Raw genomic sequence first — 23,188 nt, forward strand, 5'->3', positions numbered from 1 at the left:
CATTTCATCAGCCATTCGCAGGACCAATTGTTTTACTTATGAATATTAATGTCTACCTAATTTGAGGCTGTTGTTAATGCTTGTCGCTAGGAGCTCGGCGAATCAGGTCCCATTCCCGTTAAAGCCGTGTATTAGACACCCCCTGACACTAAGCCCTCGCCTTTGATTCTTAATTGCAGGAGCGCGAACGTTTGCGGGAGATGGGGCGCAAAGCTTTAATTAACTCTAATATCACACGTATTCAGTCTCACTGTCACCCGCATCACGCGTGGCGTTCTGCACCAATATCATCCTCGGCTAGAGAGAGAGATGGTGTTCCAAGTTCATGATCACAATTTCATGCATCTTAAATTGGATGGATGGACTAAGCAGTGGCTTGATTTTAAATGCGAGCAAATTATCGCAATGCATTTTTACTAAAACCCACGTTTAAACGATGGCTATGTAAATGGGTGCTTTTAAAGCAAGACTGATGGCCGGGATAACAATTATCATTGCTGCACTATGCATGGTGTAATTAACTGAACTGGACTGCAAATTTGGAACAAACCAAGTATTTTTGGTAACGTACTTGTGCACCTATTGTCTTCATGTAAACACAACTATATAAAAAAAACCAGATCTAAAAGTTCCTGGGACAGGATGCCATTTGTGGGTCACATTTTTAGGTCCATGTCAATGTGTAATTCAGAAAAGGTGTAACTTAAATAATGTGTGCACCAGAGGTGCACAAGTGCCAAGTTTATGAATAAAATTTCAGAAACAGTTTTTAGTATAATATATTAAGAAATTACATAAGTATTTATTGAATAAGTCACTTAAAATTCAAATATACAATAAATACAAGCACATCCATTTGTAAGCATCTCTTAAGAGAACTTTTAAAACATCTTATTCCTTCAGTAGGTTTTTCAAACAGTCAAGTCATCTACTGAGATTTAAACACCAATGTAAAAGACATCTTTGGACAGAGTATAATTCTTAAGTTAAATGAGGTACATATTTAATTGAACTATGTTAGAGGACTTTAAAAAAAAGGAATAAAACCAGCAAACCGTGCATTTCCAGCACCAGATCCTCTCCTGGCTAATCTCCAGCTTGATTTAGCATTTTGAGGAATATAAAATAGTGTTAAAAGGCTATTACACATGCATGTGAGCTCATAGTGCCCCCTTCAGTTCACTGCAAGCACTACAGCATTACCACAACTCTAAACATTACAAGTAGGCACAGAAATGATACAGTCAGCTTTGTTTTGGTGTGGGGGGTTAAATTAAGATGCTCTTGAGATCTCAGTCAATTAACACAATCATGTATTTAAGCTTTGAAAATTGTGTGTCTCTTTTAATGAAACTAAACGGTTTATGTCTGAACAAGTGAGGGTCGGGGGATAAAAAATAAATATTCAACACTAATTATTTAAATTAGTAAATCAAATTAAAAACATTGTATAAGACCTAAACTCAAAGAATATATTAGTTAAATAAATGAAGACATGTAACAAAATCAATATATTTCCAAAAAAATGTAAAACTGACTGAGCATTACGAGACAAAAATGTCATAACTCTAGTCCCACCTCGCTTTAACCATCTGAGGACATTTGGTGGCATCTGGACTTCACCACCACGCAGAACGTCTGCTATTGATGTCTTTACTTCTTCCATCACCCATCACTCTCCCACCGATGCTTTTTTGCTCCGCCTTCTGAATAACTTTGAAAAGGATGACTTTCGCTTGCTTTTAAACTTTCGAAGACCTGTGCACACATATGAATATAGTTATTGGTGTTACATTGTAAGTTCAGAGATAAAAGCAAAATAACACTCACCCAGCCTTTGCATCATCTCATTCAACTGTTGATCTTCTTCTCCCTCCCTTCAAATGTGACATGTTACATATATTTATGTAAATGCAATTGAACATTTGTTAATGTTTTAATTTGTTTGGTAAGAACTGTTTAACGTTTCTAAGGACTCCCTTATCCTGTCCTCCTCAAGACCCTCCACAATGGCGTTCCTGTCATTCACGATCTCCATCAATCTGTTCAACAGCTCGCTCTCCCTCCTCTTCTCATCCAGACTTTTCAGATGCTCTAAGGCCAAATGAAAGCAATTCTTTTATGGTTATTTCCCTTTATGTTTTAAAAAATGCAAAATTATAAATGAGAAGTCTAAACTAATAATAAACTAATCTGGTGTTCAATATTTTTGCCAGCTTTTTTGTTTTATTTGTAATCATTTGGTACTCATGAATCAGAAGATTTTACAGGCCACAATAATATAAGACTTTCTGTAAAAGTGTCTTGGCTGAAAATCATGATTTGCTGTTGTCTGAATTTGTCAGTGTCAATTGTGTCATGTCAAACAATGTTACCAAAATATAGTAACAGTGTTAACAGTAGTGCCGTGGAAAGGTCACGTGTTACATATATGAAATGCACAAAGACATTAATTGGTATCATTCGACATACAACAACGTCAGAACGGTCCCCTTTCTCCACACTTGTAAACACTGGGGAGTAGTTTCGATACGTCATCCGCGACCTCTTGACGGGACGGCGTATTACGTGAGGTCGCGCTGGCGCGCCACATGACCGGAAACAGACGAGAAGTTGTGGTTTAAAAGTAATTTTTTTTATTTTTCTTGTCAAATGACAATCGTTTCGCTAAATAAGACCCTTATGCCTCGTTTGAGATCGTTTAGAGTCCTCGAAACTGCAATTTTAAGCTGCACCAAAAGTGTTACGTGTTGGGGTCCATTAAAATGAGAAAAATCCTGGAATGCTTTCCCCAAAAAAACATTTCTTCTCGACTGAACAAAGAAAGACATCAACATTTTGGATTTAAGAAAATTGACAAATTCTTTAAGAAAGCACAAATGTTATTACAGTCAATAAGAGACAAACTGGTGAAAGTAAAAATACATTTGTTATGCATAACATTTATAAATATACCCTTTTATTTACAATACATAATTAATGTGGATCTGACATCTTATGGTATTGTTTGAATAAGGTTGTTTTCACATATGTTGGTGCGCACCGTGGTGCGGCCTCGGAGCGCACCAAAATACATTGTATCATTTTTCAGTTAGTGCGGTCCGTGTTCACATATATATATTTTTTACTTTACTCGAAATGCCGCACCGTATGCCATGTGACAACGGTCAGCGCTGTCATTGGTCTCTGACAGTTCTTACCGTCTCATGACCACCCCCACGTTTCCATGACAACCAGCCCGACAGGGAGAGCGCAGCCACCAAGACGCGGAGACAAACGACGCACGTCTTTGCGAAGTTTCTTTGCTTTAACGCGAAATTGCGTAGCTGTTCTATTAAAGCCTTTCTCACGGAGCCGTTTGCTAAAAAGCCCGTAATGTCACTATTTGTGTGTGGAGGACAGCCATGCATTCACAAAACCATCAGCTCAAACGCAAAGGAGACAGCGAATCTCCCTGCAACGGACCAGATTGGCTTGTTTGTTGTTAACCCACAATATAACACCCGGCTCACGTCACAACGGAAGCCCAGTGGCTCAAACATGTGGAGAACTTCCTGTATTTGGTTCGGTCCGAGGTCCGGCAGTGTTCACACCACAGGTGGGTCGCCCCAGAGTTCGGCGACAGCCGCTCCGAGACCACCTGTTTAGAGCGGTCTCGGAGCGGCCGTTTAGTGCGCACCCGAGTGCGGCTGTTGTGTTCACACTGACCCAAACGCACCGTACTCGGGCCGACCTAAACAGTGTATATGTGAAAACACCCTAAGTGTGTTGAACTAGTGTGGTGTTGTGTGTGACACAACATAATGTCATGTTAAAAAGTGAATAATGATTGGTTATTTTACTGTCTGTCAGACTTTGGCTTTACACTGAGTGCCTTTTTTCATTGCAAACAGCAAATTTAAGTAATAGAGAAATTTACTGGCCAACTGAAAAAAAATGATCAGCTGATGCCGAAAATAAAAAAGTCCAAATATCGGCCGATATATCGGCCTCTGCAATATATTGTCCTATCACTAGTTAACATTCACCTTCTTACCTGGTTTATTGATCAATCTCCTAAGTTCTCCTTCCACTCCTGGCTGCTGCTCTTCAAGATCTTGTGTCCTTGCTCTTAAAAAAAGATTAAGAAGTCCATGTTTTCTTTCATTATTTCCTTAAATGTTGTATCTGACCATCCAAACATTAAAATATTAATCCAAAAATCAGGGAAATGTTTTTGCCAAGAAGTAAACTTACATGTACATCAACTCTGACTCTCGCCGTATGTAGCTTTGTTTTTTCCGAATCAAGTTAAACCAGTCGACCATCAGAGGATCCATCAGAAGGTCCCCATGACCCTCTGTAAAACAGGCCAATGTCAAAGACACTAGAGGTCGTAACTGCAACTCTCAACATCGACCCCCATACAGGATATGCGAGACGCTCCACCTCGAGCAACATTTTTAAGTGCTCCTGAGACCAGCATCTCAAAATACTAACTTTCAACCTCTATTTGAGCTATGAACAAATTCTATATCTTCCTAATAGAGCGCTGTAATACTGTCTAAAAAACATGTTTTTCATTGACATTGCCTTGAGGTGGTACAAAAACATACAAGTACAATCATACATTTCACACGCAAGCTTGTGTAATTTGATCAAGTGGTGGTCTTGGCTTTGGTGGGACCGAGAGGCAGTTAGGATCTATCAAATCCCACTGGCTGCTAACAGCAAGACAGGTGACTCAAGAAGTGAGTCGAGAGATGATATTACTGTGCCAAGACCACAGTGACCTTGAAAAGAGCCAATCACGTGCCCTTTCCCCGTTCGGATAGCGGCCCGAGTCTCTTCTCCATTTCCTTCCCAGCATCCCACAGGATGATAGGGAGCTTCCCCTGCGCCTTGCCTCATTTGGCCCCGGCTAGTGGAAACGAGAGCCTTTTATTGGCCACAGCCTTCCCCTAAAGGCTACATCGGAAATCCAAGTCCCAGGTGGGCAGACTCGGCTAACAGGTTTGGAATGAGTGCGCGACTCCACGAACCGTGCACATGCCGCTACTTCGTGTCACCTAAAGCGTGATGTTTAAAAGCTGAAAGATTGCTTTTATATTGCACAAGGAGGAGCAGAATTGTTCTAACTGGCTTATCATTGAAAGAATTCAGCTCTTCCGAATAGTTCGAAAAAACATTGTGTATGGTCCACCTCATTCCTTTTGTTGCTTTCCGTAAACTTTAATTTGCAGGAATGTCATTTCATTAAAGGAGTACTTTACCTTCCTCATAAACTCGAAGTCTCCACTCCAACTCTACACCCTCATTCTCCAAATCATTCAGATTGTTCTCAATGTCCTGCAACTCTTTGGTGATCTGATCAGATGGGATGTGGCGAGGTTTGATCTGAGCAAAGACAAACAGGAAGCAGTTTACACAGTGACAAAGTTGAAAAAGCTTTTGACAGCTACTGTATGCGTTTTGTTATTAAATGTTTTTGTGAACTTACAGTGGGTGAACTTGTCTCAGGTGTCATGCCATTTTTGCTGGAATAGGTTTCGTTTTCATAATCTTAATAAAAGAATGACGTGTGGTATTAAAAACATAATATTATAATGTATCACATGCATATATATACTTTTTTTATATACAAGGAACAAACAAAATAGGTTTCACTCTATAAAGAACAATACATCAATACATCTAATATGACATGAGTCCACAGTGGTTAATGCATTATAATATATATAAAGATACAAAATATTTTTCAAGTTTTAGTAGTCACATGCATAGCCATACACACGACAGCATGCAGTGAAATGCTTGGTGCGACTTCTCTCCACAGTTTAGACAACAACAATTTTACAAACGAGGAAAACGTATAAAATAGAAAAGAAATGGAAGAAATTTATAAAAAAGAGAATTCACAATACAGTTCACATATAAATTCCACTGAAATAATATATGAAGAGTTTGGTTCCAAATCGCGATAAATGCCTTTCTTTTTAAATGATTTACCATCAAAATCAGTATTATATCAGGTCAGAATTAAAAAGTAAATTCTTCATTTTACTCAAAATCCAATATCCGCTGTGCTATTCTGTCATCTTTTCTTCCTTTTTCCCCAAAATGCGATAAAAGCCACTCCACCTTCTCTGCAGAATGCAATAAATCCACTCAACCAATCACAACGCACAATTCCACGCATTTTAAACAATAATGGCAGCGCATTGAATACACTCTACTTTGTACTTCGTGATCAACAAACACACAAAAACAAGATAATACTTTGATGGCATTGATAAACCTGTGGTGATTTTCTGTGAGGGGAAGAAACGTAAGCCATTAAAATCTAATAATTTACGCGAGATGCACTCGGGAGAAGGAAAAATGCCGGCTGTTTATTCTCACATGACAGCATCAAGCTTTTGTCATGCTAACACACTGACCCCAGGGGATCTTATGAAAAACTTTACATTATTTTACTCAAACTCAACGAAAATCGAGCAGGACCAAAACACTTTACAGTTGATCGTTGTCAAAAAGGTTCAGCGACAACGTCCCAAGGATGACAGCAGCAATGACAGTGTTCTTAATATGACAAAGTTAGTGTTTTGATTAATGCCATTAATGTTTAATAGGTGTATACCACTAGTTAAGTGAACTAAATGAATAACACAGCAAAGATGAATGCACATTTATATTGATTCAATAGATTTATAGCATTTAGAAAAAAAAACATTATTTCTGTATAAACAAATTTAGTATAAGTTTTTATAATAAATGTTTGAAAAACTAATTATGAATTTGAAATTTGTATGGTTTTATAACCTAAAGATGCTATCTGAAAGTTTATAACAGAAAATAGTGGTTTTCACTTTTTTGGTATAGAAAACACGTTTTTACCTAAATTAGTCAAAATGGATTTATTGTGCTTTGAAACCAAACTCGTCATATGACTGTTTTCTCAACAATTTACTAGGTCCAAATATGTGTATTTGGGCTGTGTATCGACAAAAATATCGCAAAATATTGGGCTAATTCCTATTTTCGGAATATAATAGGATATCATTTTAGGAAAGCTGTCAGAGGACACACCACTTCTGTGCATGCAAACCTTAGCAAAAAGAAATTGTGGCATGCACCCATGTTAGTACTTCCTGTCACTGTTTAAGTTGATAAAAAAGAAGAAAGCTATCTAGTGGTCGGGATGTAAGCTCCAAATGAAACAACTGCCATAAATCTTAAAAGTATGACTTTTATTTTAAAACTATCAATTTAATTTTTTTAGATTCTGTACGGTATTGCCCAACTAAATATTGTGACACTCACGCTCAAATGTTTTTCTTACACCCCAATGCATATATACGAAATGCTTAAAGTCCCTATAAAGTCATTTATATTAAAAGTGTTATTAACCCTTTCCCCACCATTGACGAGTTAACTCTTCAATTAGGAAAAATTGCTTCCCTGCCAGTAACAAGTTTTTCCGGCAATCCATATTTTCACCAGATAGCGCACTTACCCAATTATAAAACCTGGAAGTATCCCCTTAGGGCAAACAGTTCAAAAACGGTGTGTTTTGATCATCACTCTGAATCTGATCTCTATCAAGTCTTTCACAAAAACGCAGTTATCTCAGCTTTTTGCTCAAAAATTGGTATTTTTGAAGAAACCTACCCATATTTAAGAGGTGATAAAAAGTTTTATCCTACCTTCATTTGTTCTCTTTTTTGTTTGAAAGCAGAGGGTCGGTTCTTTCATTCAATATATTTGTATGTTCATATATTTAAAGAAGAAGAACATTTTCTGGAAGGCATTTAACTTTTGTAAAAATCATAAAAGCTGGCAGTGGCTGGCAACTTTTTTTTAAATGCTGGTGGGGAAAGAATTAACCACCCAACCAAATTTGAATGCTGGAATGCCAAGTAAATAAAATAAGTTATCAAAATCTTGGAAAAATAAGCAGCATTCTCTGCCGTCAAGCGGTGTGGAGGTGTCGGCTATTAGCGCTTTTTAAAGAACTTGCTTACCTGAGCTTGCCGACCAGCGGCGAGGTTGTTTTGGAGAAGGTCTGTTAGAGGACTGAGATGATGAGACACACGAAGACACAGAAGAATCACTTTTAAAAGCTGTGGGAAAAAAACAACATTAATGATCTTCAACCAATGTCACCAGGCTAAACTGATGAAGATGGACTTTAAAGACTCACCACCACACGTCTGTCCCAAACATGAAACTTCAGGACTGAATGTCTGGACGGGGGAAGAGTTCATATCCCAACCTGGTGCTGAACAAGCAATATTTTGAGCACTATCTGTAAAACAAAACAAATATTGCTTACGTTTGAAGTTTATAATATCAGCATTACAAATCAAAAGATCCCTTACCACCACGGGTACCCAATTTCTGGGCAACATGGTTGGAGGAATTCATGTTGCTCGATATGGAGGTTGGAGCACATGAAATATTTTGGATCCTCGGTTTATTATGGTTGGAAAAGTCACTTTCATTCATCCCAGGAGTCAGCTGGACATCTTTGACAGAATCTTGAACGCTTGAAGAAAAGTGTAAAGTATAAACGTGAAAATGTTCAATACTTTTGACTTAACCCACTAAAAGTTAAAATAACAAATCTCAAGACAGACGAAACCAAGCAGCAATAGTTACCAAAAATACTTAATCACCACCTAAAGACACAATGCTTAACTATTAAGATAAACACAGAGCCTCACCTTTTAATGGTACAGCAGATGCAAGCAAACAAAGTATGATCAGAGGAAGTTTAAGTAAAAGCAAATCGTTTCAGTAGGGCATTGTTTAAGCGCAGCACTCCTTGGGACTGGTAAGCATTGGGGACATAGTAAGCGAATGCAGTCTGAGACAGTCAAACACTATGGGTGAGGCCGGAGACATCAGCATGCTAAAGGATGAATACATGAAAGGCCCCACGGTCAGTACTCAAGTATCATTGCAACTCACACCCGAGTGACTCTGCCTGCTTCCCCTCGTGTGGATTAGACGCATGTAGGGATAACTATACAGATCAAACTTACTTCAGTCCACGGCCATTTGGTGCCTTTAGCATTGATCTCCGGTCGACCAAGACTTCACTGCTCTGAACGTCTTCAGCTAAGTCGAAACAAGAGGGAAAATTACGTTAAAACATCACCTTATCACATGGTGCCATTTGAAACCATCCAATTAAACAAGGCAGACAGAAAAACATCTTAAAGGAATCCCTACTGAAAAGACCAACCTAAGCAGGTTTTAGCTGGTCTCCCAGCCTGGTTTTAGCTGGTTAAGGGGTGTAGCAGGCTGTTTTAGAAAGTTTGGGACACTTTTTAACTTGTCAGGTTGAAAAAGTCACTTTCATCTTGAACCATCTAAGACAACCCAACCAACTTAGCCAAGCTGGCCATGCTTCCATCCTGGACGAGCATGGATCAGCCTGACCAGCTAAAAATTGTCAAAAACCTTATAAAACCAGCCTAACCAACTTAAACCAGGCTGGGAGACTAGCTAAAACCAGCCAAGCAGGAGTGCGTTTCCCAAAAGCATCGTTAGCCAACTACTGTCGTAAGTTTGTTTGTTACTGACAAAGTTCAACAATTTGGCGTTTCCCGAAAACATAGTTCAAACGAACATTTGCAAACTTGTGTGGTTTGAACGACAACTTTTCACCTGTCGTTAAAAGCATAGTTCCTTGTTATAATATGTAGACTTGCGTTGATCATGCTTTTGAACAAAATAAGCAAAAAACATGTAGTGCATTCTATATCCATCATTCTAAATATATACAAATTTTATTTTATGTCTTTAAGTTTGTAAACAGAATTAAAGCGCTCCATTTGAAAACTGCGCAGTCCTACGAACTTTAAAACCCCGGGGAATTCCTGGGAGGAGTGATGTAAGCGGGAACTTGCAGATAAATTAAATATCTTTAAAAAACAACAGATAACTAAATCATAATAACAAAATCGGTCATCCGGTGCAATATACGATATTTACAGCAGTAATCTGACATAAAATCGATTTGAACGGATTGAAAGTATGCTACCGTACTCCACCTCCCACGTGACATCATCTATGTTGTTGAACCAACATGGTTCAAACGACGAACGTGCGATAAAGTTAATATGTTTTCAGGAAAAAAGTTAGTTAGTTAGTTTCTTCAACTATGCATCGTACTATGGGGGTTCAGCAGCAATTACGTCGTTGTTCGGGAACGCACCCCAGTTTAGGCTGTTTTAGTTTGTATTTTCAGTTGAGATAGTTCACCCATGAAAATTCTCCTAATATGCCAACCCATTTGTGAATCACTTCTTTTCTTCACTTGAGCACACCGAATAATTTTATAATAGCGTGTTGAAGCTCCAAAACGCACAAACATCATCAAAGTAATCCAATTACCACATTTGAGTTCATTTATGTTCATATATCATGAGAAAAAAACAATATTTTGAGTTTATCCTTAAAGGAATAGTCTACTCATTTTCAATATTGAAATGTGTTATTACCTTAACTAAGAATTGTTGATACATCCATCCCTCTATCATCTGTGTGCGTGCACGTAAGCGCTGGAGCGCGCTGCGACGCTTCAATAGCATTAAGCTTAGCCCCATTCATTCAATTGTACCATTTAGAGATAAAGTTAGAAGTGACCAAACACATCAACGTTTTTCCTATTTAAGACGAGTAGTTATACGAGCAAGTTTGGTGGTACAAAATAAAACGTAGCGCTTTTCTAAGCGGATTTAAAAGAGGAACTATATTTTATGGCGTAATAGCACTTTTGGGAGTACTTCGACTCGCCTGAAAAGTCCGCTCCCCTTTTCACTCTCATAATGGGAAAGGGAGGGTGTTACTGCGCCGAGTCGAAGTACTCCCAAAAGTGCTATTACGCCATAAAATATAGTTCCTCTTTTAAATCCGCTTAGAAAAGCGCTACGTTTTATTTTGTAATAAATACTCGTCTTAAATAGGAAAAACGTTGATGTGTTTGGTCACTTCTAACTTTATCTCTAAATGGTACCATTGAATGAATGGGGCTAAGCTAAATGCTATCGAAGCGTCGCAGCGCGCTCCAGCGCTTACGTGCACGCACACAGATGATAGAGGGATGTATCAACAATTCTTAGTTAAGGTAATAACATATTTTAATATTGAAAATGAGTAGACTATTCCTTTAATTTACTTGGTCATTATCATATTTGGTTAACCTATTCCTATAAGAGTTCAACACATTATAGTTAATCAACTAAAACTATTGTATGGGTCAAGTTGTGAAAATGAATGTAGCACCATGGTTTAATTTGACCATTTCCTGCCTCTATTCTCGTCTGCTACATATTGCGTATGTTTATGAGAATATTTCCCATGTGACCTTTAGAAACCATTTTAAAAAGCACAAGCAAAGGTCATCAGGAAGCGAAAGGCACCTTTGGCGGTGGAAAGCAGCAGGGATTGAGGTCGGTTGCGCTCTCTGCTGATGGCACTACGGTAGACGGATTCCTTGGTGCTGAAGCTTCTGCTGATAGCAGAGGAGGACAGAGCGGCCTGATTTAACTTCTTTTCTCCCGAATCTCTGCTGTGTAACTCCTGCCTCCAGCTGGAGGACTCGGCAGAAGGACTGGATCTGATGTTTAGCCTGAGAGAGAGAGATGATACATCTTACATTCGGCATTCCCATTATAACCTTAATCCACTGTATCAACAATAAATTGCTTAAGTAGGAATTTAATTATTCAAATCGCATGCAAGCTTTATTTATCTAATAATTTTTGAATGCTTTAACATTTCCATAACATAATAAAGTCTCTGCAAAGTCAATCTTGAAAATTGCTTCTAAACAAATGTTAGAAATGTATTACTGAAACACACCAAAAAGACAGATCATTAAGTAGTTTTTCACAATTTCTCTGTGTTTTAGCCCATCCCAAATAATCATGAACAATCACGAACATCCATTCAGGTTGTAGCTGTATTTGAAAGCCGAGAGGCAAGTGGGCGTGGTTTCAGCACAGACAGCGGACACGCCCCCACTGCTTTAGAGCAGAGATTTTGATAATTTATTTACTTGCCATTTTTCCAGCATTCAAATTTGATTGGGTGGTAAAAAACGCATTGTTCTGTGGTGTGACAAACTCAGAAAACATTTAAAATCTCACTTTACAGGGACTTTAATGTCTTCATAGTGGGGTGAGTGCTGTAATTGCAGAAGTACAATTTTTAGATACGACTAAAGCCAAGGTTTATATTGGGCGAAATCCTGAAATGTGACAATCCTGGCTTAAAAAAATTGTGTATGTGAAATAGCAAAAAATATTCTAGGATTTCATGAACCCAGAGATAAAAAGTGGGCCTGATAAAAAAAAATATGAACGAGGATGTAAATACTGCACATAACAAACAACTTGTAGACTTACTGCCTTTGTGTTCCTGGGTCAGATTTAAGTGCATTGTTATTATTGCAGTTTCCTTCAGGCAGTTTCCTGCTGATCAGTGCGTTTGTTTTGTCTTTGTCCTCCACCTTCACACTGGTGTCCTGTTTCGTGGAGAGATCTGAAGGCTGTTTTACGGCTGCTGATGGGGCGCTGGACTGGAAGAACTTCTGCCGGGCCGCCTGAGTCTTCTGAGCTGAGGTGGTCCATGACTGCGGTGCTGGACTGGGGTTGGCTGGTCTAGGTACTGCGTTGATAGGCGTTGATAACACGGAGGTGAAACGCTGAGGTGTTGGCTGACCTGCAGTCTCAGATTTGGGTCGTAGCTCAGTAAGCGTAAAGCCGCTGCTCTTAAAAGGCCTCACGGTGGGCTTGAAGGCATTTTGTGTATGTTGGTGAACACTGCAGACCAGTGATCCAGGGTCCGCTCCCAATTTAAATGCCCCAGATTTCAATGTGCCATAGCACACACTGCATCTATTCAGAAAGAACAAAAGACCATTAAGTCATTAACATTCAGCAACAACCCCCCACATGATGTCTATGTTCATCATTAACATTTATAAAACTGTTAATTCCAGTCCTCGATTGTGATTGGTCAGTAGCTGTTGTTTAATTTATGATAAATCACTGCTATGACTGCTGAACCCAACGATTCTGTGCATCATTGCGCAGCACCCTTAACAATGTAAACATTGGGAAACATTGGTGCTGTTCACAGTGGGTCGGGGACTATTTTGTCCAGCGGGAAAGTGGCTTTTTGTTATTTTACTACATGAAAGTTGTGTTAATACATATTTTATGCTTTAATATTTGTATTGTGTGTTTTTTAAAGCAATAAAGGTACTAAAGGGTGTCGTTATGGCTCTATAGACGTACTATAGATGGTTTTGAGCAGTAACAACAAACAAACAGCTAGTTTAAGAGTAGTTTATTTCTGATAACAAGCTAAATAAATAAGAAATAGATTCCCTTAGTTTAAATAATAGCTAAAGTGTATCAAAAACTACACTGTATATATTAATTTTACACAGTAACATTAGCACAATGTTAACTACAGATGGGCTGCCAAATCTCCTATTTTCATAGCGGTGATCAATGATCGTAGTCTCCTCTCGGAAACCAAAACATTTGTTATTTTTGACGAGGTATTTGCTCCAGAGTTAAAGGGGACATATCATAAAAATCTGACCCTTTCATGTTTAAGTGCTATAATTGGGTCCCCATTGCTTTTATCAACATAGAAAATGTGAAAAAGATCAACCCAGAAACTTAATTTTAGTAAACCATTCTCTGCAAGCATGTGAAAAATTAGGTCATTGAAATTTGACTCCCCTTGTGATGTCAGAAGGGGATCTTATTATAATACCGCCCCTTAAAGAAATACTCTACTCATTTTCAATATTAAAATGTTATTACCTTAACTAAGAATTGTTGATACATCCCTCTATCATCTGTGTGCGTGCACGTAAGCGCTGGAGCGCGCTGCGACGCTTTGATAGCATTTAGCTTAGCCCCATTCATTCAATGGTACCATTTAGAGATAAAGTTAGAAGTGGCCAAACACATCAACGTTTTTCCTATTTAAGACGAGTAGTTATACGAGCAAGTTTGGTGGTACAAAATAAAACGTAGCGCTTTTCTAAGCGAATTTAAAAGAGGAACTATATTGTATGGCGTAATAGCACTATTGGGAGTACTTCGACTCGCCTGAAAAGTCCGCTCCCCTTCTCACTCTCATAATGGGAGAGGGAGGGTGTTACTGCACCGAGTCGAGGTACTCCCAGGGGTGCTGTTGCGCCGTGAAATGTGGCTCCTCTTTTGGGTCCGCTTAGAAGGGCGCTACGTTTTGTTTTGTGCCACCAGGCTTGCTCGTTTAACTACTCGTCTTAAATAGGAAAAACGTTGATGTGTTTGGTCACTTCTAACTTTATCTCTAAATGGTACCATTGAATGAATGGGGCTAAGCTAAATGCTATCAAAGCGTCGCAGCGCGCTCCAGCGCTTACGTGCACGCACACAGTAATAGAGGGATGTATCAACAATTCTTAGTTAAGGTAATAACATATTTTAATATTGAAAATGAGTAGACTATTCCTTTAATCTACACCATTCAACCGTGGGACCGCCATTAATGCAGAGAGACAGAAAAAAACAACTTACAACACAACTGAGTTTCAATTTCAACAAACCACCATCATTGTGATCAGTGTTTGCATTTCATCAGCTCATTTACATTTAAAGGACACACCCAAAACGGCACTTTTTGCTCGCACCTACAAAGTGGCAATTTTAACATGGTATAGGCTAATAAATTATCTATATGATATTTTAAGCTAAAACTTTACATATGTACTCTGGGGACACCAAAGATTGATTTAACATCTTATAAAAGTCTTGTGAAATGTCCCCTTTAAGTTTAGCCATTAGTCAGACCATTAAACAAACACAGACCAGAAGTTAAGTTACGCCCAGACACGTAACCGCGACAACAGGCAGATGAAACCGAAGTTATTCACCAAAGCTTAATATGTGACCAAAAATTACAAGCAGCAATAATTACTGCCCGTCTCAGCATGCAACATACTGAAACTCACTTAAAGCAGTTTCGATGGTAAAGTTTTCCATCCACCAGGTGTCTCTGGACCAGATGTACATGATTCCCACATACTGCACAGTCACTTTTCAATGTGCTGCTTTTATTTGAGGTCTCCACCAAAACTGTTTTCTGTGAATGACCAGATAAAAAAAATAAGAAAATCATAACCGTTTCCAAATCATAACTGCAATCAATTTTACCTTTAAATTAGACACATTTCGGCATCTAGCAGATACTAATCTAACACTTTATTCCAACTATTCATCCCTGAATCTGTTTGTGAAAACCTAGCTCAAGTCATTTTTGTGATTTACTGTTTTCTACATAAAATCATCAAACATAACGTAAAGGACATTGTGTGAAAATATAACCTTGATATATTAAATACTGACTGAGTAAGGTCTAAATTAATCTGAAATCAGTGATTGAAATCATATTTGGGTTATAGGCATATCCAAAAATTCAAACCTTGCTAGCACCATGCTCGATATATCCAAATTATTTTTACTAAACCCTACACAGCCGTAATCATACCTTCTCAGCATCTCCATATGGCTTTTGAGATTCTGCTCCGAGTAATGTGGCCGGTGTCTGTACACATTTTGTCCCTGAAGATTTGTGCCATTCTGTGCCAGTTTGCCGTGCTGGAGTGGCTAAAACGTGCTTCTCTGGAGCAATTTTCTGAACATGAAGAGGTGGAGGATGGTTGTCTTTGATATTTTTTGGCATTTCAATTTGTGGAGGACGATTCTCTGTATTTGTTTTAAAATTGTGATTTTTGGCAACCACAGGCAGGTTCTTCTTCTCTGATGGCACCTCCTTGGAGTCCTCCGCATGACGCTTGATACCTCCTACTCCCCCTACTGAGGAAAGTCTGAGTTATGACTACGCTCTAAAGTACAAAATTGTACAAGTGGTACAGCAAAAAAAAATTAAGCATGCACAGAACATGAAGCATTTTTCTATGTGTGAGAAATTACAAAATGTGCATCCCATATCATAGATATGTACACTAGATGTCGTCTTGGCTACGGCAGTTCATTGGACCGAATGCTTCAAACAGAGCTGCCATCTTGAAACAGGGGAACCCCGCATCAGCATCATTGTACGCAATGGTGTAATAGAAATAAAATCACCATAAATCGTCGTGAACACGATTTTCTTGGTTTTCTTTTGGTTCGTTTCAACAGTCAGACATGTATTTAGCATTTAGTCCAGGAAAAAATAAAAGTTTTGATTTTATGAAAATCCACTTTTTCTAACTGTAATGCATAGTGCTAGTAGCCCTAACATCCATACGCAGCACAAAAGTCCGGCATCGTCCATGAATTCGAAGCACAGGCGGAAAAAGCAGCTTTGCCTAGCTACTTCCTATGACAAGACCCCTGTTCTAAGATGGCGGCGGTTTTGACGCATGCTCAGAGCCCCATGGCGACATCTAGTGTATATATCTATGATCCCATATAATGTATCGTTGGCTATTGCTACAAACATACCCATCCTACTTAAACGACACTTCACTTTTGTTGAAAATATGCTAATTTTCCAGCTCCCCTAGAGTTAAACATTTGATTTTTACCGTTTTGTAATCCATTCAGCTGATCTCCAGGTCTGGCTGTAACACTTTTAGCATAGCTTAGCATAATCCATTGAATCTGATTAGACCATTAGCATCGCACTCAAAAATAACCAAAGAGTTTCGACATTTTTCCGATTTAAAACTTGATGCAATGATATTATGCAGCGCCTGAAAAAGTCCTCTTGGTAACTTTCAATAGCTATGGACTATTTTCGGCTGCTGCGTAATATCATTGCATCAAGTTTTAAATAGGAAAAATATCGAAACTCTTTGGTTATTTTTGAGTGCGATGCTAATGGTCTAATCAGATTCAATGGATTATGCTAAGCTATGCTAAAAGTGGTACCGCCAGACCCAGAGATCAGCTGATTGGATTCCAAAAACGGGGTCCAGGGTCACATTTTTAACGTTTGAACACACATAAAACTTAAAAAAAAAATACTTAAAAAAATATAACAAAAACAAGTACATTGTATCTTTGGTACAAAGGTGTCCTTTTTAAAAGGGTACCGCCCCAGTGACAACTTATGTACCTTTATTTTCTGAGAGTAGAGGGAAGAAATCAATATGCAAATGCGTGATTGATGCAATCTTACTTGGCGAGCGACCGTGGAAGTAGTTATAGTATTGTGACACATATGTAAGGATGCTGAGTCTGTCCGGGACATGCAAAGCCACCATGTCCTCCGCATCCAGAAGAGCTGGAATTCCCAGATGTTCCTCAGCCACACGGAATGCCTGGAGAACACCACAAAATAAAGATTGACCGTCAAGTTTACCTCTCCAGCAATGCAGCATAAGTTAGAAGAAACCCTGTGCGGTGCAAAATTGTTAAGAGAGCTCAACAAGCTCTCACACGATTCTTTCAGGGCACCAATATCACGCTGCTGTGATGGTTTTGTAGGGGAAAAGGCACTTGGCCAATTAACCGTAAACACAGACCGGGCACAAAGAAAGGAGTCGTCAAAAATAGAAAAGGCCAGTACACAGCAAGATCTGGCACTACATCAAGTAGATCTGGACAGGGTGTGCATAATGAATAGCACATTTCCTGTGCATACTGTGGCTTGAGAAAGAGAACAGATAGGGGGATACCAGACCATTGTTTAGGATTGACCTGAAAACACTCATTAAACTTTACAGGACAGCCGAGGGGGGGTGCATATCCTCTATGATGCAGACACAGCTGCAACTTCCTTTTTCCTTTGGTCTTACATACACAGCTCAAGAGTTGAGCATCTATTAGAATAAATTAAAATCAACTGGGTTTGAACAAAGTAAACTAGATAACAAATGGCGACAGGATAAAAATAGCCTTTTTGATTCAAACACACTAATGAACTAACATTTGTAAAGACAGTAGTAGAACAGCAGTAAGTTAATCTTGATGAAGAAGATCAGATGGCCTGACCATCACACTTTTAAATTATGCACAAACCGGAAAGACGCCACATAACTCAGGTTCCAGCTACAACCGAGTACTGTGTACAAAAGTGGTAAGGTTCTGTATCAGATCTCCAAATGTGTGGCCTATAATCTGAAATCTCTAGGGCAGCAAGAGCTCATCATTTAAAAAAATAAAGTCCTGGTTGTGGCGCATCTCATTCTCAACAGAAGCACTTCCTGACAGCCAGGTGAAGGTGGGCTGAAAAAAAAATTAGGTCACCAAGCCTGGTCAGGCATTGCCCGCGGACACATGAAACTCATATAAAATGGCAAAACCTTAAATTTAAGCTTACTTACACAGAACAGTTAGTAAGTATAACAAAAAAATACATGTGTGAAATGCAGCTTTAATTATAAAACGTGCACTTTTTGTGTGTCATTCTTGTGTAGGGAAATAAAACAGTATGCAAGCATTACATTACACTTTAAAACATGCTGGGCTGGGTTTCCCAATAACGATTGAACTTAGCACTTAAGAGCGCTTTTTACGAGCTACTTAACGAAACATTCGTTGTTCATTTACGTGCGTTTCCCAAAGATGCATGTAAAATGATCGCTCGCAGCTGGGTTTTAAGTGCTACTTACGAGTCGCTATCCGTTTGTCAAGTGCTGAAATGTCACCAATAGAATCACTCGAATTTGTAGCAGAAGCTTGTTTAGGCTAATGATCTTCAGCCAATACGTACAAAAATTTTTCATAATATTATTCATTATTGTTCAATGACTTTTTAAATGTTTTAATAATTTGTGCATAATGAAATGTTATTTTCCGTACTTAGTTAGGTCTCGTCCCACTGCGCAATGCCTTCTGCATTTTATATTATAGTTTAGATTATTATTATTCGTTTTTATTATCTATGTTTATTTATTATTAGGGATTATTGCATTGTACATATTTATTTGGTTTCTTTAATCAGATGCCATTTCCCTTCAAAACAATTATTCTTATTGTAGATGAATCATAGCAGCAATTGGTAGGAACCATTTATCAATTTGCTAGTACCAAACTGTACCAAATACGTTTTCCTTCTTTATTAATTTATGTTCAATCATTTAAATTTGATTTCTCATTAGAATGTAAATTCAAGTAATTTAAACAAATAAACAAAGAAGAACCCAATAAATAAATATACATTTAAAACATTACATTATCGTCATTGTAGGAGTGCAATTTGCTGGTTGTCCTGCAGCTGACCTTGTAACTCTGTTGTCTTACGATGCACTTATGAATTAAAGATTACTCCAGAGCACTCGTAGATCTATGATGATTTTCAAGTGATACATAAAGGGATAGTTCGGCCAAAAATGATATTAAACCCATGATTTACTCACCCCGAAGCCGTCCGAGTTGCATATGTCCATCATTTTTCAGACGATGACATTTTCAGTTATTTTAGAAAATGTTTTAGATCTTTCAGTTAATTAAATGTGAAGTTACGGGGTCCACGACCTTCAAGTCCAAAGAATGTGCATCCATCCTTCACAAAATAAATCCAAACGGCTCCATGATGATAAACAAAGGTCTTCTGAGGGTAATCCGCACAGTTTCGTTGTAGAAATATCCACCTTTAAAACTTTATAAACGTAAATAACTCGCATCCGGTAATGCCGCCATCTTGGTCGCGTCAGCATTCAAGATGAGAGCTTACGCATCTTACAGAGGTTTCTCTGGTGCTGCTCTGTGCCCTCCGAATTTGTCATACGTCACTAAGAAAAGTGCGTACACTACGCTAATACTCTCTCCTGAATGCAGAGGAGTTTAAGATGACGGCGCTACCGGAAGGTAGTTATTTTCGTTTACAAAGTTTTAAATATGAATATTTCTACAGCAGCACCACGCAGATTACCCTCAGAAGACCTTATTTATCATCCTGGAGCCATTTGGATTTTTTTTGTGGATGGATGGATGCACATTTTTTGGACTTTAAGGTCGTGGACCTCGTAACTTCACATTTAATTAACTGAAAGATCTAAAACATTTTCTAAAATATCTGAAAATGTCATTGTCTGAAAAATTATGGACGTATGCATCTTGGATGGCTTCGGGGTGAGTAAATCATGGGTTTAATATCATTTTTGGCCGAACTATCCCTTTAAGTTATGAAGCTTTCGGGAAACGGCCCGTAATTCTAAGATGATTCGTACGATCATTTTTACAATCTACTTGGACTTACGATGCTTATGGGAAACCTATGGATACTTTCCTTCTGGTTCTTCCTTTTTTTACCAATATTTTGGGATTGCTGGGAGTGTGCATTGCAGGAAAATTAAAGACATTTCTAACCATGACCCACAGATGGACTGTTTTGCTGAGCAACAAGTTCCATTTAATAGGTCTAAATTAAATCACACGAGTTTCTCTGTGGGAAAAGCTCTCACAAGCTCTCTTATTCATGCCAGGAAAACAATGCATGTATATTTAGACATTCCCTAAACACAACCTTTAAAAAAAATGGAAATGTCACATGAAATATAAACAGTAATTGTTCAAGAATGTGCTGACCGTAAATAATTGTGACTACAGCAGAGCAAAAACAAAGCACATCTCAAAAACAATGAAGTTGAAAACAAGTGTGCGGACAGCTAGGAGTGCAATTTCATGAAACTATAACAAACATATTTATCTTGGACATGGCTTAATTCACAGAGCAGTCAAGTTATGGGTCAAACCGCATCAGAATTTCCTACAATCGGGGCTAAACAGCAAAACTTACCAAATGGTTGTTGTAATACACATTGTCTTTGGAGAGAGACTCAAAGTTTCTGAAAGAATAGAAGGATATGAGTCACCGTACAGACAGATAAAAGCCTTGACAGAGGTGTCACAATGCAAACAGTACACATTAAGCTTAAAGTTCAATAAAAGCACACTTCTATAGGAAACTTTCATGTGCAAATAAAGCGAAGATTTCACAAGTCCACTTTTAAAGGTCACAAGCAAACACAATATTAAAACCATTTAAAATTATTTAAGGGTCTCAAGTCTGTCAAAAGTTGATATGACAGTTCACATCCATGACTGTATTGGTTATTACAACTCAATTTCAGCAGTGGCTCCTGAATGTATTAGGACACTTAATCCACAATATATGAACTTCATACATAATTGCACCAAACAAATAGACCTTTTCTCAGAAATAACGGCACGTCTCTTTAGCCATTTGACATTAGTTTAATCAACTGGCTTCAAGGTTATTTTAGAGTACGCATACAGTATGATGTCACTTCCCCTTAAGTTCACTAAGGTTTAATAAGTAGCTACAGGTGTAGGTCATCATCACATTAAATATTGATATGTTCCAAGAAAGTGTATTGAAAATATGCTTACGGATATAAATTAGTTATATTGTTAAATTAAGTAAATTAGCAGGCCTTAACCCTACATTATCTTTGAAATAAATTTCCTTGTACAGACTTGGTTAAAATACGCCTATGTGTTACTTTAAAACAAATCCCAATTTGTTGCTTTTGTTAATTAATCATTTAGATATTGTTATGAAATGCAATGCAAGACACATTTGTGGCTTTACTGTATTGTAAGAGTAACAATGCAGCCTAATAAAAGTATAGCACACTATAACCTTAGTATACATATTGGACGCTCACACCACAGTATTCTTACCAAAGTTACTTGAAAAATATTAGTTTTTTCATCCCAATTAAAGACAAAGTTATAAACTCTTACATGAGATCTGGCCTGAATTTGTGAATAAGAGCGCAGAAAGCCAGTCCATCTCTGAATGATGTGGTCATGTTGTTGATGGTCACATCTCTGTATCCATCACATTGATTCTTACACCACTGCTGGAGCGCCTTGATCGCCGCCATCCTCACAAAGATACCGCCAAAAACACGGCAGAAAGTTGCTTAAACACGTTTACTCAGAGAAATAACACGGCTCACAGTGAGAAAAAACACGCTGGATGTGTTGTCTGAAGTCTCGATGCGTATAAAAAAGTTAAGCGGATCTGAGGCGTTTCATTGGCGTCCTCACTGCCCGAGCAGCGGCCGCACCTGTTGAATAGAAGAGGCGGGACTTGAAATTATCACTAATTACTTTATTTGTTTGGATGTTTTTTATTTATATATATGTGATGGCTTAGATTATATTTTTGTTTATGGCAAACATGTGTTCTTTGAAAAAAATTGAGAGTTTGAAAAAAATACGAGACTTCAAATGAATTCACAATGAGACCACAAGGGGCTGCAGATCCATCATTTTAAAGGAATGGTAAAGTATAATTTATAATATAACATTTAAATTTAACTAAATCTCAACCTCAGGGCATACGTAGACGACTTATTTTCTTCAACACAAACAAATTTTTTTAAATTAAAATGCTGATATATTTTTCTTAAAATGAAGATCTAAATCACAAATGTTTACAATCGTTTTTACTTCACAGTGGAGTCAGTTAGATTACTCGAAAGATAACATGATGGTGTTTAATAGAAAATTATTGGTAAAACTAGGCTGTATTTGTAGGCTACATTAGTAAATTCATTAGCTAACATAAGCTAACAATGAACGTTATAGTTTTTCAACATTTTTTAAATCTTTGTTAATGTTGGTTAAGGCCAACACAGTTGTTTATGTTAATTTATTGTGCATTATCTAATGTAAACAAACGCAACTAAATTCTGAAATAAACATAAACTACAATAAAAATAATAAATTATGCAGCAAAATTGTTACTCAATTATTAAATGGTGTTATTAAAGAAGTTAAATACATCAGAGATGGCATGAGGGTGAGTCAAATATGAAGTAATTCAATATTTTGAATGTAATTAACTATTCGAATGTTTAAAGGCCTCTAAATGCAGTCAGACTGTTCATCTCATTTGCATATCAAGAAAGACATTATTGTACTTTGAGGCAGAGAGGTTGTTTTACTGATCTACATGAAAAAGTTAACAATAATGAAACAAAATATTTTTTTTAATATTGTGTTTTTGTTTAACTCTTAATAAACAAATTAACATAATCTCTCATTCATATATTTTTTTATTATTTTTTTATTTATTATTAAATCCATTTGTAAAGACGATTTGTATAAACCATATGCTTTTACCAAATGCAGTTCATTTGTCCTAAGGGAGAGAGGGAGAGAGAGAGAGAGAGAGAGAGAGAGAGAGAGAGAGAGAGAGA

General features: G+C 37.8%; 1 protein-coding gene across 1 annotated transcript; it reads right to left on the reverse strand.

The window, feature by feature from the left end:
- Positions 1 to 766: 766 nt before the first annotated feature.
- Positions 767 to 22,063, reverse strand: micall2a (mical-like 2a). The gene is given in 18 exon segments (XM_073857040.1): positions 767 to 1,758; positions 1,831 to 1,873; positions 1,976 to 2,094; positions 4,037 to 4,110; positions 4,237 to 4,339; positions 5,253 to 5,376; positions 5,480 to 5,541; positions 8,004 to 8,102; positions 8,183 to 8,334; positions 8,336 to 8,527; positions 9,027 to 9,102; positions 11,412 to 11,620; positions 12,399 to 12,890; positions 15,011 to 15,141; positions 15,547 to 15,875; positions 17,188 to 17,329; positions 20,752 to 20,800; positions 21,723 to 22,063. Coding segments are annotated over 18 exon segments (2,625 nt in total). The 5' UTR covers positions 21,866 to 22,063; the 3' UTR covers positions 767 to 1,672.
- Between the last annotated feature and the right edge of the window lie 1,125 nt (positions 22,064 to 23,188).

This window comes from Misgurnus anguillicaudatus, chromosome 19 (genome assembly GCF_027580225.2).
Source record: "Misgurnus anguillicaudatus chromosome 19, ASM2758022v2, whole genome shotgun sequence".
Taxonomy (NCBI): Eukaryota; Metazoa; Chordata; class Actinopteri; order Cypriniformes; family Cobitidae; genus Misgurnus; species Misgurnus anguillicaudatus.